Consider the following 16,988-nt stretch of genomic DNA (forward strand, 5'->3'; position numbering starts at 1 on the left):
TGCTGACAAAAAAAATCCAGAAATATAATACTTGCATCACAAAACTAGTGAAAGAGTAAATCACATCCAAAGCAAAACATCTTTAGTATTTGTGGTTAGGAGAATCTATCAAATGGTGAGAAGTGGAGATTTGGTTAATTCTGTTACAAATCTTTGGACCTGTAGCACAAATGACTTGAGCAAGTGCAGACTAACTTAGAGGCGCCATCCAGAGACAGGAAAATGTGATCGTGTTTAGAGTGATGTCCAGTCATCACTTCCTTTGTCACAAGCTCTGATTTTTAAGAGAATCTTTCAAGTAGAGGTTTCTTCACAGATGTGCTAGAAGCTGCAGGACCTGACAGCCACCTGATGTTTCTTTGACTATTTTAAAATAACGTCAGCTTTCCCAGCGTGAGCAACATCTACCTTACCATTACGTTGGCTACAAAATGTTATATGTAGATCGTCACGTTCCTTTAGGAAAAAAAAGTAGTTTTTGGAAAGTCCCGCTTTAAAGTGCTTTTTCTTTTGTCTTTTAAGCTCATGTGAACACTAAAACTATTTTACACTAATACTGAACCCATTTCAGGTTTCATCTTCAAACTGCAGACGCTCCCAACTGGAAGTGTTCCAGGTGTTATCATCTGGGCTTGAGCTAATCACCGGGGCCTGGACACCCCAGGGGCTGCCCGACAAAAAAAAATCAATTTCTTTAATTACTTAAACGAATAGTTCCTTCGCATGGTTCAAAAACGAGAGGACACGCAGGCTGTAGAGTGAAAGCCTCCCTCCCTCTACCTAGTGTCGCAGGTAACCACTGCGAGTAGCTTGTGCTCTCCTACACGGTTTCTCTCTTCAGGCAGATGCTGTTCTTAGTTCCTTTGCCCCCTTTCTGCCTTTCCTTCTTACCTTACCTCACAGTAAGGAAATGAACTGTTCCCATTGTTGCAGACCTGCAGATAGCAGCCCGTGAAGAGCTTCCTTATCCCTTTCCATAGTATCCATTATATGAGATGGGCCATAACTGATTTCATCTGCTCCCCCCAGATGGACACTTAGGTTATTTCCAGTCTTGTTTCCTCTCAAACAGTGCTTTAATGAACAGCCCTGCGGTTATGTGTATGTCTATAGAACAGATTCCTAAAAAGGAATTAATGGTTAAAAGGAATATGCATTGTAATTTTGATCGTATCATCAGATTGTCCTTCAAGGGCTTGTATGTTGGTGGATTCTTAAAGCTTGAAAAGCAGCACACTCAGATCCATTGTAGACATCACTGGATATTTTGTCTCTGTTACTTATTAATATTGTCTAGTTGATGGACACTCAGGTAATTCTTTAGCTGGTGATTCTCCATGATTTTGTATTTCTCAGTCGCTTGGGATTTAGCTATAATTTTATCGTGTGTGTGTTTTTTCCCTTTAAGACTTTTTTTTTAGAGCAGTTTCAGGTTCACAGCAAAATTGAGGAGAGGGTACAAAGATTTCCCATATACGCCCTGCCCCCACACGCACAGCCTCCCCCTTATCGGCACCCCGCCCTTAGCGCGTGTTTGTTACAGTTGATAAACCTACTCGGACGCTCATAATCACTTTACTCAAGGGTTCACTCTTGGTGTTGTGCATTCTTTTTTTTTTTATTTTTCATTTTTTTAAACTTTGTATTAAATTTTTTTAATGTTTATTTATTTTTGAGAGTGTGACTAGGGGAAGGGCAGAGAGAGAAGGAGACATGGAATCTGAGCTGTCAGCACAGCCCACGCCGGGCTTGAACCCGTGAATCGGGAGATCATGACCTGAGCCAAAGTTGGATGCTTAAATATCATACCGAGTATTTTCACTGCCCTAAACCGCCCCATCCCCCGCCGGCTCCACTTGTTCACCCCCCCCACCAACTACTGACCTTTTTATTGTGTCCATAGTTTTGCCTTTTCCAGAATGACCTACAGTTGGAACCATGTAGTATGTTGCCTTTTCAGATTGGCTCCTTCTACTTAGTAAGACACATTTAAGGTTCCTCTATGTCTTGTCTTGTGGTGCTGAATGATACTCAGTTGTCTGGATGTTGGTGTACTTTTTGGACTTCGTGTATTCATTTCCTGTTACTGGCTCTCCTAGGCCCACACACTTTTATATCCTGTACGCTAACACCTCCAAGTCCAGACAGCAGTCTTTCCCCCTTTCTCCTGTCTTGGTGTTGCTGCCTGCCAGCTATATCTCCCAGCATTTGGGCCAGAGGACTGGTCTCCGATGTCCCTTGCTTGTTACTCATGCTGTAGCCAGATAGTCTGAGGCAGCTTGGCACCTGCAGTCTAGGTTTGCTTCTGCAGACGTTGGATGCTAGCACAGCATCCTACATTCCTCCTCTTCCAGGACTTTTCTTTTTTTCTCTTTTTTAGAAACAGCGTGAGTTGGGGAGAGGGGTGAGGGGTGGGGGTAGAAAGGGGGGGGAGGGAGGGAGGGAGAGAGAGAGGGAGAGAGGGAGAATATCTTAAGAATGTCAGCACGGAGCCTGACACGGGGCTCGATCCCATGACCCTGTGATCATGACCTGAGCTGAAATTGAGTCAGACATTCACACGAGCCACCCAGGCGGCTCCCCCCCCCCCCCCAGATTATTAATTGAGTTGCAGAGCGGATAGGCAGCTGGCTAAGCCCCCCTGCCCCCCTGGCTCTGGGTGCTCCTCAGCCGTGGTGGTGGAGAACAGTGAACCTCTTTCTGCTCCCTCTGCTCCAGACCATCTGGTTACAGTTGAGAATCTGCTGAGTGAATTATGGTTGGTCCAGTGGTGGTTCGCTGCTGTGACAGCATCTTCTGTCCCGCCTTTGTCTTAGGAAGGCTTAAAATCTCTTCCCTTCAGGGGGTCAGCACGTAAACCACGTTTAGGAAACTTAAATTGTCCTAGCCCTCTGGGCACAGCACTTGGAGCTTGTAAGCTTGTAAAGCTCATCGAGCGAGGCCAGGAGGCCGGCTGCCATTCCAGGACTCTGGTGATTGAGGTCCAGCGTGACAGGACTTTCAGTCAGGACTGTCTTGGGTTCTTTAAGGGGAAGGTAAACAGCAAACATTTGGTGAAACAAGATTTTTTTTTTTTTAATGTTTATTTTTGAAAGAGCGTGAGCGGGGGAGGAGCAGAGAGAGAGGGAGACACAGAATGGGAAGCAGGCTCCAGGCTCTGAGTTGTCAGCACAGAGCCCAACGCGGGGCCGAACTCAAGAACCGTGAGGTCAAGACCTGAGCCGAAGTTGGATGCTCAACCTACTGAGCCACCCAGGCGCCCTGAAACAAGATTTCTTGATACTTGAAGCAAAGTAACCACGAAATGCATTTGTGAATGAAAAAAGAAAATGCTCAGATTTTAATAGTAAATTGTGTACATCAGACTCTACCTTTCTTGGGTAGACTTACTCTTGAAAAAGTATATGAATAAAGCAGGTATGTCCCCTCTGATTTACACCGTAGTTTGTAAGGTGCTGTAGTTTTATTTCCCTTGGTTTTATCTACTACAGTACCCTGGTTTCCTTCCCCTTGCTTCAGATGGTATAGTTCATGGTATTTAAATATTTAAAAGTACTTACTGGGTAGGTTTCCATGTAAAAGAGTCTCCCTGGGTGGATCCTTTGGTAACATGAATATTTGTCCCATAAGTTAGCTATAAATTTGGGTTTAATAAATTAAATTGTATTATAACTCTTAACATGAGACTTACTTATACTAGAGAATAGAATTTGGGTTTTATTTTTTGTCCTATGCTCTGCTGTGTCTGATGAGTGATTATTATTTTTTTAATGTTTATTTATTTTTGAGAGACACAGAGTATGAGCAAGAGAGGGGCAGAGAGAGAGGGAGACACAGAATCCGAAGCAGGCTCCAGGCTCTGAGCCGTCAGCACAGAGCCCAATGCCAGGCTTCAGCTCACAAACTGTGAGATCATGACCTGAGCCAGTCAGTTGCTAAACTGACTGAGCTACCCAGGTGTCCCTGATGAGCAATTATTTAAATGCACATTAACTGGTGGATCTTCCCCAGAAAGACATTCTTCATTAGAGCCTTCTAGTGGGTCCCTCCTTCCTGCATCACTGCACACACCTGCAGAGGGACTCCTGCCATGTTGGAGTTGAAACTACCCGCAAGCAGAGTGGCTAGCTTGTTCTGTCTGCTCAGCTCCCTGATTCCACCCCTCCCCATTTCCAGTGTCCCTGTCTCAATGTCTTTTCCTTCTAAAGATCTGCTCAGAGTTGGCCTCTCATTTGAAGAGTTTCTTGCTTCCGTTCATTCCCTTACTCCACTTGCTTGTAATATCTGATATTTGTGTGTTAACAGTTTGCCTTTGTGACTTGGTGTCCATGGCCTGTCTCCCTCAGTTACATTATAATCCTTTGGGGGGCTGACTTTTATTTGAGTCTCAAATAAGCCCCGTTAGCCCTGAATGGAGCGAAGTCTCGAGAGCGAGGACACGGCCCCACCATAGGGAGGCCGGGAGGAGGCAGATTCCCCAGCCAAGTCTGCTCAGGCTCATGAGCAGATAGTGATTCCGAGGAGGGGAAGCACTTTTTTGTTCAATACAAGATCACTGTTGAGAATGAAGTAAAAACCTCATTATTCTGTGCTAATTAGTGGGTGGTGTATCTGCATAAAAAGCTTGAATCACTGAAGATTTTAGAAGGAATTTACTTTAATTATTCCCTAATAGTCATTGTACCAAAAAAAAAAAAAAAGATGTCTTTCGGGAATGTCTTTAAATGCCTAGATAAAAATTATTTGTAATGGTCTAAATGCTAATAAAACGGTGTTCTTTCTTTTTCCTTTAAAAATGTTTTAATTCTGCGTCGTTGAAGAGTTGTCCCATTATCCACGCAATCCCATGAATTTTCAAAGCAGAGTAAGCTTTAATTCTCCTAGAATTGTCACACATTGTTAGGGCTTTACCATAGAGAGGGGACTGTTGTTGAGCACGAACCCTGTGCCGGACATGGGGTGCCGGGTCCTTGATGTGCATGTGTCTTTTAGTCCTCACAGCGACCTCAGAAGATGGTGCCCTGACAGACAGTGACTAATATTGATGGGACCCTTATTGCCTGTCAGGCTAAGGGCTGTATCCGCGTTGTACGATTTAATCCTTTCATCAATGATCCTAGAGGGAAGTGCCGTTTTCTTTTCCATTTTAGAGCTAAGGAAATAGTAAGGAGGTGTAGGAGGAGGAAGTGACAGATATTGGCCTGAATCAAGACCTCGAGGTACTATTCTCACCACACCGGCTGTGGCTCCTGCGTCGCGAGTGTCTGACTAATGTATTAATGGCTGTGCCACGGGGGTCTCGAATGGCCTCCAGATCATCTAAGAATTAGAACCCTGTGAAAGTGTTTACCCTTCTGTCATTTCCTCCTCTTTAGATACGAGCCTTTTCAGAATGCCTTGCCCGTTTGGATTAATTTTTGTATCCAGTTTTGTCTCGGGAATTAAAAATTCTTTTTGTAAAAGTTTCCAGGGCTGATGTATAAAAGTTCTGAGCGTTCTTAAGATTTAAGACAAGCATTTGAATAGTTCTAGTACGAGTAATGCCGAAAGAGACGTAAAGAAATTACGGAAAGAAAAACAAAAGCAGACCTTTTTCACTGAGAGTAAGGGCTGCAGAGAGCCGTGGGCGTGGGTGGGGAAGGCAGGGTATCTGTGGGAGGGGAGTTTCATGCTTGAGAGTAGAGAAACATGAACATGAAACAGCATCTAAACTCTCACTCTTAGGTTTTTCCTCAAGCTAACATCTCTTATTCTGTGTTAATAACGTTTAATCTTTACATCAGCCATGGGATGGAGGGCCGTGGATGCCGAGGGGGAGCTGGAGGGAGAAGTAACCTGATTGGTCCCCTGCAGGATAATGAGGCTGCGTAAAGGGGAAGCAAGGCAGGAGAATTCATTATTGAATTTTGTTCTCTCTGTTTCTCTTTTATGAAAGTAGTCATAAATGTTAAGACGACTATTTTATATCTTTGGCTACACAAGGCAAGTGTTAAAATTGATACTGTGTATCCTGTAACTTGGGCACTCTTCTCTGTAATTCACTCGTTCCCTCAGCGTGAAGGGGTTTGTAGAGAGCCCGATTCACAAGCATTTTATGCAAGGCACTGAGTAGACACGATCCCTCGGTCATGGTCCTTAAAGCCTTGTGAATTTTAACTGGGAGTTGATAGTATGCTTTTAAGACTCAGTCATGTCTGCCGACCATAGAAGAGTTACTACTTCTGGCCAGTACAAGATTTGATCAACTTGATTGTGTACATTCGAACAGAAAAATCAGTTCTGCCAGTCAGAGAAATTGGGGCCCCAATTGCCATTGAAAGGGAAAAAATAAGGTGTTACGACAGAAAGAGGAGATGTTAGAAAACCTGAGGAAGGATGTGTTTTGTGGATGGTTGGCTCAGCTGCATTTGAACAGACTCTTCAAACAAAGCTGTTTTCAGATGTTACAGGCTGGATGGATGGATTCAGCCACTTACCTGGTATTTGATTTGTAAAATGAAGAGCTTTTTTTCAGGGTACCTGATAGTAGTTCTTTACTTGTTTAAGATGAAATACTGACTTCTGATAATGGTGGATAAGAATGGATCTTAGAACATGTGTAGGATGCCTTGTCTTTCAGTGTTTAGAGGGGATTGTTTCCTGGAGCAGGGTTTCTCTGAGCAGCCTAGAAGTGAAACATCCCTTGCGACCATGCTGGATGAAGACCTTCCATGCTGTGGATGCCCTAACTTTGTAGGAGTGTGACAGAGACCGGGAAGCCTATAGCTACCTTTTTCTCACATCAGCTTAATGAAAGGGACGGACTCTAGGGTGGCATCCGAAGAGCCCCAAAAGAGAAAATTCCGGTTGGCTATAGAGGCATGACAGGCGGTGTTTGCCGTGTGACAGAGAAGTCTCCTGCGAGAGGTGAGCCCCTAGAAAGCATGGTCCCATAAGTCTTATTCAGCCTCAGCTCTGCTCTCTCCTGGGTCCCCCGGTAACTTGGTAGAAAGAAGGGAACTTACCTGGGACTGGAGGTTTATAACACTCAATCTTGAATTTTAGGAACTTCCGGTGATTCAGATTGGTATTGCCCAACCATTGTGTTGGGACACTGTGGTGTGTAGAAAGCATAACTGTGTATGTTGCAATATCCTGGCTTTCCTTCTTCACTCCCCGTTGTCAATTTTTTGAACTGGAGAATAGGGAACATGGTGACAGTAATGGTGAGAAGGGTGGTATTGTGAGTACGGATGGCCCTCCGCGGGCCGTCTTTATTTTATAGACTCCTTGTATATTTGGGTGTATACACGTTCATAAGTGTTGGGACTGGTAGGTGAGGACGTGAGTAGAATGAGTCAATTCTTTCTACAGCTGAATGGCTGGGAGATGGCGTTTGGGCTGAAATAAGATGAGAAAAGTGGTCGAGGTGGACAAAATGTGTCAAACCAGTACAAACCAAAAGTGAGCCCAAGACATGCTGCCTTGTGACGCTTGTCAAAGTTGCGTGTGCATTTGGAGTAGAGGTATGGTAAATCATTAAAAAAAACAACAACCCCAAACTGGTAAATTTGAGAGTGGCATGATGGTGGGTGATTCCTTAAAGGTAAGATATTTAAAAGTTTTTGTGCAATATGGAATAAGAAAACCAGCATGTGCCCTGTTCCAGCTTTCATCGTATAACCCTGGGATGTCGGCCCTGTTTCACACTCGAGGGAAGTGAGATGCACACATGGAGCAGCTTGCTCAGGGACACAGGGCTGGTCGATTCAGCCAGGATTTGGACGTGGGTGTTCCACTTCCGGGTGTTCCTTTTCCTTCCTCGTTGCCCATTCTCACACCGGAGTGGGGACCCTCACTCTGACACTGCCGTGTTTAACTATGCATTCAGGTTTGCCTGCTCTGGTCCTGGCCTCGCTGCCCTCTCCTAGGAAAAGTGCTTCCAGACACTTGGAAGAGCCAGTCAGGGAACTTCCGCAGGTTGTTTGAAACTTTAAATATTAAATATTTGGAGTTCATTTCCTTCTAAGGATTTACAGTGTTTGACACCGTCTCTTAATCCCCTCCCTGGGAAATAGAAAGGAAACTCGATCTCTGTCATCATGGTTCCTACTTGCTGGTTTAGATGTAGTTTCATTTTCATGTTCATACGTTGAGAAGCATTGCATTAAAAACACACACACACACACACACTGGTTTGTTGGTTTCTTGGGTTTTTTTATTTGTTTTTTAAGAATGTGGAGTACGGGCGCCTTCCTTGCTCAGTCGGTAGCGACTGTGACTCTTGATCTTGGGGTTGTGACTTGGAGCCCCACGTTGGGTCTACATAGAGATTACTTAAAACTAAAATCTTAAAAGAATATGGAATAAAAACGTATGCGTGTGGCTAGAGTCTGGAAGGCAACAAAACTTGAGTTACGTTGGAGAGTTGTTTTCTTTTTCCTTGATTTCATGTGTTTTTTTTTTTAAATTTTTATTTAATGTGTTCTTTGTATCTGGAGACCTTAGTGAATCTCCAAATTCAGGACAACATAATGCCATAAGAGCTATGGAATGGAACCCACCAAACCACATCGAGATGCAAAAAGCCCTGATCAGTGGTTGTGTCTCAGCTGTCTGTTGTATCCAGGAGTCAGCTCCTGTGTCTCTTCCTAATTACATGTCCTGTAATCTGGAGGAAGCAACCCCAAATTGAGGGACGTTCTACAAAACCAACTGGCCTGTCCTCTTCAAAAATGTCAGAGTTATGAAAGAACAAGCCTAAGGGACCTTCCCAGACGAAAAGACAAAGACATGACAGCGAGGTGCACTGGGGCCCGGAATTGGGCTTTAGACCAGGAGAGGGAATGTGATGAAGGGTGTTCGTGAGACAACTGGTCACATTTGAGTAAGGGCAGTCAGTACATTAAGTATTGGGTCAGTGTTAAATTTACTAAATTTCATAAATGTGCTGTGTTTTTGTAAAATGGTGTTCTTAGGAGATGCATGGTCAAACACTTGGGAAGAAGGGCTCATACTGTCTGCAACTTGCTCTCACAGGTTCTACAAAAACTCTGTGTGTGTGTGTGTGTGTGTGTGTGTGTGTGTGTGTGTGTGTGTACAGTTGCAAGTAATTTCTAATTCCTTCTAGCCGGGTAGGATGAGTTTTGTATGTATTAGAGGTGGTCTGTACATAACACGTATGTACAGAGAACTTTGGAAGCCGAAAAGAGGGACAGGTCCGCTCTGCAGGGGCAGCCTGAAGAAAGTCTTCAGAGTCAGTGTGTTGAACCTGAGTGAGAGGGAGGGGTGTTGTGGCCAAGAGAGAGAGCATCCAGAAGAAGGATTTCTGCGTATGACAGCCCACTGTGTTGTGGCTGGAAGGTAGGGCACGTCAGAAGGTGCCAGGGGTTGCTCAGGGGCCACTCCTGATGGCCTGGTATGCCTTATGAAGGAGTGTGAACTTCATCCATAGACATGATGGAGATACCAAGATGCCTTCGGCTGCACGTTTCATTAAACTTCAGCTAGAATGGCTTAAATGATAGGAAGTGTATTTTCTCACATCACAGGAAATTTGAAGGCAGGGAGGGTCCAGAGTTGGATAATTCAGCGTGGAGATGGCTTCATGAACCCAGTGTCTAGTTTTGCTGTAGCCCGTCCTTACTTAGTGTGTGAGTGGTGTCTCCTCTCCTGTCTGGGGAGGGAAAGGGAGATTTCTTCCCGAGCATGCCTTGCTGTAAGGAAGGAGAACCTTGTCCAGAACAGTCTTGGCCAACTTGCCTGCAATTCTCTTTGCTGGGATTGCATCCCTGCAAGAAGGTACTTGTGGTGGGTGGCTCTTGAGTCACTCTTGCTCCTGCATCTGGGACGGTGTTGCCCTTCCTTAGAGGAACCTTGGAGCGGTCACGGGAGGGGCTTGCTGGGTCAGCAGTCTATCGGTCCTGCCGCCGTGGAGAAGACCGTTCAGTTTTTCAGAGTGGGGAGTGGGAGCGGGAGTGACTGTATTTAAACAACAGAAACAGACACATGCACTCATCACCCCACCACTTTGACCAGTACCACTCTTTATTTTTGGCCTGTTGCTGTCCAGCCACTGCCCACGTGCACGTACTTCAGTGCTAATCTTACTTGACGTGCCATTTTACATACGATGTCATTTGCATGTTTTTACATAACATGCATATTTTCCTACCTTTTTAGTCTTCGACATTATTTTAAGAGATATGTAACGTTTTGTAATATTATACAGTAATTTATTAAACCTTCTGTTATTGTGGAACGGTAATAACGGCTAATACGATGGAATACTTAGCCCCACAGGCACTGTTGGTTGGAATGCTTTACGTTTATTAATTCACGTAGTCCCCACGAAACCCTGTGAGGTCTGGTGGCCATTATCACCGCCACCCCCCCCCCCACCCCCCCCCCCGTTTCCAGACAAAGGAAACCAAGGTGTAGAAAGTCAAGGGAGCTCGGAGCTAGTACGTGAGGGACTAGAAGCAGAGCTGGGCTCACAAGCAGGCAGTCGGGTCCTCGGTCTACCCATTGGGCTGGGCCGCCTCCGCACCTTGTCTGTACCATGTCGATGCCACACACACGGCCACTTGTGTTGTTTCCTACACATCTTGTCCTTTGTGCACGTGGCCAGGTGGCTTCAGGGTGAAGGAGGCGTGGTCGGTGAGGGACTGAGGGACGGAGATGACACAGAGGCCACACGAGAGAGAAATGGTACTTTGAGAGGGACTGGGAAATCCTGTGTGCTCACGCTTGGAGGTCCCCGTGCTGCCCGTAACCCCTCTCACGTCAGACAAGTAGTTGTCAAGTTGTTTTCCTTTCCTTTTAACTGTTCTTAGTTCCTTTACATGTCTTTATTTTCTGCAGCTTCAACACTGTGAGAACTCTCATATTCTGTTTAGGCTCGGGTTTTGTTTTGTTTTTGTTTTTCTTTGATAATTTACCGTTTAACTCTGTGATCACTTAAGGTTAGAGTTTAATCTCCCCAAATTGCTTTTCATCTCACCTGATGCCCATTTATCAGGGCACACATACATTCTCCAGAGCATTTTAACATAATTTGGTGAAGGTTTAATTGATTAATTTCCTCTAATTCCATTAATTTCCTTTAATTTGTATATCTATGTTTCTCCTCACACCACATGATTTGATTATTGTTTTAGAATAAATGATAAAATCTAGTAGGGCCGACCCTCCTCTCATCTCTGTTTAACTTCTCCTCCTTTAGCGTTTGAAGGTTAGCCTTCCCTGTTTTGTTTTCCCAAGTGAAGTTTCCAATCATTTTAACGTTACTCTTAAGACGTGCCAGTGTTCTCGGGCGGTGCTCCTTTGGGTTAAGGTCATAGTGACATAATGACATTTGGAAAGCTCTTACGGTTGCTTAGTTTCTCATTTCCATTTCTGTTTAATTTCTAGATTTTGGATCATTGTTTGACTTGGAAAATGATCTTCCTGATGAGCTGATCCCCAATGGAGGAGAATTAGGCCTTATAAACAGTGGGAACCTTGTTCCAGATGCTGCTTCCAAACATAAACAACTGTCGGAGCTTCTGCGCGGAGGCAGCGGCTCTAGTATCAACCCAGGAATAGGAAATGTTAGCGCCAGCAGCCCCGTGCAGCAAGGCCTCGGTGGGCAGGCTCAAGGGCAGCCGAACAGTGCAAACATGGCCAGCCTGGGTGCCATGGGCAAGAGCCCTCTGAACCAGGGAGATTCTTCAGCCCCCAGCCTGCCCAAACAGGCAGCCAGCACCTCTGGGCCCACTCCCCCTGCTTCCCAAGCACTGAATCCGCAAGCACAAAAGCAAGTGGGGCTGGTGACCAGCAGCCCTGCCACGTCGCAGACGGGACCTGGGATCTGCATGAATGCTAACTTTAACCAGACCCACCCTGCCCTCCTCAATAGTAACTCTGGCCATAGTTTAATGAACCAGGCCCAGCAAGGACAGGCGCAAGTCATGAATGGCTCTCTTGGGGCGGCCGGCAGAGGAAGGGGAGCTGGGATGCCGTACCCCGCGCCCGCCATGCAGGGGGCCTCGAGCAGCGTGTTGGCCGAGACGTTAACGCAGGTCTCGCCGCAAATGGCCAGTCACGCGGGACTGAACACGGCGCAGGCAGGAGGCATGACCAAGGTAAGTGAGCTGAAGTGCTCTGAATGCTTCCTACTCCTGGGGGCGGGGAGCTTCTCCTTCCCAGCAGGTAACGCGGTAACGGGGGTGGGGGGCTGGTGGAATGCGGCATGTTCCTGCCTCCTTCAGTCGTTCCCTCTGCCCCTCAGATTTGGAGGAGGGAGAGTTGGTATCTGAAACCCAGAGAGAAAGATCTCTGCCCCTGTCCTTAAAGTGGGAATTCTTGGGGCGCCTGGGTGGCTCAGTCGGTTGAACGTCCGACTCTTGATTTCGGCTCAGGTCGTGGTCCCAGGGTCGTGGGATCGAGCCCTTTGTCGGGCTCTGCATTTAGTGTGGGGCCTGCTTGTGATTCTGTCTTTGCCTCTTCCCCCTCCCCCACTCGTGCACGCTCTCTCTCTAAAATGCAGTACAGCAAGGTGGGAATTGTTAAAGAAGCCCGCAGTAGAGTAGCCTGCACGCGAGGCAGTTGAGAACGTTAGGAAGGTATCTGGACTAATTGCCAGTTTTCAGCCCCTTAGGAAGATGTGTGCACATAGGACCACATGGTTGAAAGAGGCACCTTCTGCTGGGAATCAGCTTTGTGTCGCATCCCTGACTCTCGTGGAGGCTGCTCTATCCCGCTTTTACCCAGCTGACGGAGTTGTCGCCTGGTGGACCCTTTCCTTTTGACATTCGCCCGGCCGGCGAAGTGTCTTTTGTCCCAGTCCCCATTTTACCAGCAAAGAAGCTGCATTCCGGGCTGCTTAGCTGCCTGCCGTGAGGAGGCGGCGGAGCCTGGGCAGCTTGGGCCTTCGGGTCACAGGAGAGACTCGGGAGCTGTGGTCCCCAGAGTGGGGTCCGTGGGCCGGCAGGGGCAGCGTCTGCAAGGAGCTTGTTAGAAGCGCAGAGCTCCCGACTCGGAACATAGGGTGCAGCCCGGCGCCCTGCGCTCTCCAGAGCCTCCGGGGGGCCGGGGGGCCTGTGTAGGCTGGGCTCTGGCTTGTAGCTACCGGCCTGCAGTGGGCAGCGGGCATGCAGAGTGGTGGCTGAACTCGGAGAGCAGGGAGGGGAGAAGCTGGGGAGATGGGAGACGGGACAGGAAGGGGGCAGGCTGATTCTGAGTGGGGGAGCAGGCCCCGCAGAGGCTCCCAGACGAAGGCTACTCGGCGGCGGCCACTGGAGCACCTGTTTCAGGCAGCATTTGGAACAGCAAATTCTAGAACAGTAGAATCGTTTGGCTGTTGCTTGGATTTGAGTCCAAATAAAGGAAAAGGAGAAGTAAGAGTAGCACACAGTCTCCCTACAAGGCTCATGGGGGCATTGGGAGAGGCACGGGAAGCCCGAGGACTGTCTTAGGTAAGGAGACCATTTTTTTTTAACTTGGGAAATAAAAATGAGTTAGAGTTGACCATTGAACAACACAGGTTTGAACTATGTGAGTCTGTTTATACGTGGGTGGGTTTTTTTTCCATAAACACAGTACTATAAATGCATTTTCCTTATGATTTTGTTAATAACGTTTTCTTTTCTCTAGCTGGCTTTATTGTAAGAAAACAGTATATTATACCTATATGTAACATACAAAATAAGTGTTAAACTACTGCTTATGTTATTGGCAAGGCTTCCGATCAGTAGTAGGCTATTAGTAGTTAAGTTTTCAGGAAATCCAAAGTTCTATGCCAATTTTCAACTGGGTGGGGGTCAGAGCCTCAGACCCCTGCATTGTTCAGCAGTCACCTATAATTCCAGACATTAAAATTGCATTTATCTCTCTTGGAATGTTGTTAAAGGGGAATGTGAAGTTCACTTTTACTTGTCCCTGGCATTTGCAGAGGACACCTGCGTTCTAGAGGTCGGTTGAGAAGAGATTTCTGTGGGTTAGGGCTCATGGTCCGCTTGATGTTTGCTCTGTCCCAGTTCACTCATCACTCCATGCTGCACCATGGACTTAGAAAACAGTTACTTTTTTTTTTTTTTGGAGAATGCAGAGGGTTTAATGCAAGGGTTCTCAAACTTTCTGGTCATAGAAGTCCTGGAGAATCTTAACCACTGTTGAGAGATTTCTTTCAAATGTGCATTATATCTGTCAATATTCGCCACATTAAATACTGGAACAGAATTTTGAATACCAAGCACACGTTCCATTAGCTATTAAGCACAGTGGTATCACATGGTATCCCAGAGCTTCTGGAAAATGCCTCTATGTTTCTGTGAGAGAATGAGATAAAAAAAGGCAATAATGTCTTCGTACTTTATGAAGTAGTTTTGACGTCAAGACCCCCTCCCCCACAGAAGGCCCCTGGGCCCTTTGATCATACTCGGCGAGCCACTGATCATGCTTATTCCTAAAAGTTGGGCTTGATATACCAACACGCGCCGTTCTCATGTGTAAATACATGGATGATTTCTTCACGTCTTCGAGGTCTCCTGGATAAGTCAGATTTCCAGTGGTCTCGTGTGTCATAATTTGTTTCTATAGGGTTTTTTTTTTTTTTTCTTGTAAAATCTGGACAACTTACATTCAGTTGATACGGCTTCTAAGAATCTGTTATCTCTAGGATCCTTACAGTTCATTTGTTGAAGAATCCGATGGTTTTGTTTATTCGTTCTGGTAGGTTTCCTGTAGTCTGGGCTTGGTCGGTCCATCTCTGTCATCCCATGCTCCTCTGGCTGCCCCGAGTTTTCATTCCTTTGTGCAGAGTGATCTTTCAGACAGCCCTTCTCGAGTGTTCACTGTGTGGAGAGGAAGCCGCATTGGTGTTGTGGAGACTGCCCCCTCTGTGCCCTGAAGGAACAGCCTCCCAAAGAGGCTGACGGCAAAGGAAGGACTGGGACTGGTGTTTTTTGGAAGGTCGTCATGGCCTTTGGGTGGAAACAAAAGGATAGTGATGGACAAATAAGAAGAGCAAGAGACGAGCGCGTTTTAAGCCAAATAGGACTTAACAAAAAATTTTTGCATGTTTTTATTATTTTTGAGAGAGAGAGAGACCAAGTGCTTGGTGGAGGGAGGGACAGAGAGAGAGAGGGAGACACAGGCTCCAGGCTGGTGGGACTGGAACCCATGAACCACGAGATCATGACCTGAGCCGAAGTTGGGATGCTTAACCAACTGAGCCACCCAGGCGCCCCCCCAAATAAGATTTTAAAATGCACACGGGGAAAAAGAAATTTTTAAAAAAATAGTGTTGTTTTAAAAATGATCATTACATGGGGCGCCTGGGTGGCGCAGTCGGTTAAGCGTCCGACTTCAGCCAGGTCACGATCTCACGGTCCGTGAGTTTGAGCCCCGCGTCAGGCTCTGGGCTGATGGCTCAGAGCCTGGAGCCTGTTTCCGATTCTGTGTCTCCCTCTCTCTCTGCCCCTCCCCCATTCATGCTCTGTCTCTCTCTGTCCCAAAAAAATAAATAAACGTTGAAAAAAAAAAAAAGTTTAAAAATGATCATTACAGGGGCACCTGGGTGGCTCAGTTGGTTGAGCATCCAACTTCGGCTCGGGTCATGATCTCATGGTTCTTGAGTTCAAGTCCCGTGTTGGGCCCTGTGCTGACAGCTCAGAGCCTGGAGCCTGCTTCAGATTCTGTGTCTCCCTCTCTCCCTGCCCCTCCCCCACTCATGGTCTGTCTCTCTCTGTCAAAAATAAATAAACATTAAAAAAAAATAATAAAAATAAAAAAATAAAAATGGTCATTACAAAGAAAACACAAATTTCCTACGTGGCTCATTTGGTTAAGCATCTGACTTGGGCTCAGGTCATGATCTCAGAGTTCATGAGTTCAAGCCCACATTGGGCTCTGCGCTGTCAGCATGGAGCCCACTTGGGATCCTCTGTCTCCCTCTCTGCCCCTCCCCCATTCTCTCCTTCAAAAATAAACACTTAAAAATTTTTTTCCTGTAAAATAATTCAAATAATAGAAGAGGTCAGCCTCGTTTCTTACAATCACTTCTATACAGTTATGTTTAGCACATACTGTTTGTTCATAAGAAATGGAACCAAGCTACATAAGCACTTTGCTGTTTTACGTAACAGTACATACCCTGCTTACCTTTCCTTGTCAGCGCGCACAGATTTTTCGTTTTCCTACTGATAGCAAAGTATTCCATTATTTGATGCACCGTAATTTATTGATCTACTCCTCTCATGGTGAACATTTGGATTGTGGTTTTTCATTAGTATAAACATAGCTGCAATGAATGTATCTTTCTCTGTAGGTATATCCGCATACATTGTGGGATAGATTCGAAAAGTGAGGTTACTGGGTCAAAGGCTTTATTAAAAATTTCATTTCTAGAAAGTAATCAGGTATGTGGTTTAACAACAAACCACCAGAAAAGAAAAAAAAAAAAAAAAGGCTAGTGCTAGAGTAAGAACTGAAAAGTTGATCTCCTTTAAATTTTGACCTTTGGTTCTCCCAAAGTTTCTCACCAAAGACAACTATTTCTTTTTTTTTTTTTTCAACGTTTATTTATTTTTGGGACAGAGAGAGACAGAGCATGAACGGGGGAGGGGCAGAGAGAGAGGGAGACACAGAATCGGAAACAGGCTCCAGGCTCCGAGCCATCAGCCCAGAGCCTGATGCGGGGCTCAAACTCACGGACTGCGAGATCGTGACCTGGCTGAAGTTGGACGCTTAACTGACTGAGCCACCCAGGCGCCCCAAGACAACTATTTCTTAACTATCCTGTTGGGTATGATTTGTGCAGAGAGAGGCGCACGTGCGCGCGCGTGTGTGTGTGTGTGTATACACATCTTCCCCCTAAACATAAAGACTAGTATAGTACAGCAGTGCCTGAGTGGCTCAGTTGGTTGAGCATCTGACTCTTGACTTTGGCTCAGGTCATGATCTCCTGGGTCGTGGGATCGAGCCCCTGCATCATAGCACAGAGCCTGCTTGGGATTCTCTGTCTACTC

General features: G+C 46.0%; 1 protein-coding gene across 4 annotated transcripts in view; it reads left to right on the forward strand.

Moving 5' to 3' along the window:
• Positions 1–16,988, forward strand: part of CREBBP (CREB binding lysine acetyltransferase) — a 128,441-nt gene that overhangs the window by 12,381 nt on the left and 99,072 nt on the right. For 3 of the 4 annotated variants that reach the window (XM_086692123.1, XM_086692121.1, XM_086692122.1), the window contains exon 2: positions 11,392–12,104. The exons of the other annotated variant lie outside the window; for it this stretch is intronic. In XM_086692123.1, coding sequence (XP_086548249.1) covers positions 11,392–12,104 — 713 coding nt within the window. The remainder of the gene's footprint in view (positions 1–11,391; positions 12,105–16,988) is intronic. 4 annotated transcript variants of the gene reach the window in all.

Source organism: Puma concolor, chromosome E3 (assembly GCF_028749965.1).
Source record: "Puma concolor isolate L17-30 chromosome E3, mPumCon1.1.hap2, whole genome shotgun sequence".
Classification (NCBI taxonomy): domain Eukaryota; kingdom Metazoa; phylum Chordata; class Mammalia; order Carnivora; family Felidae; genus Puma; species Puma concolor.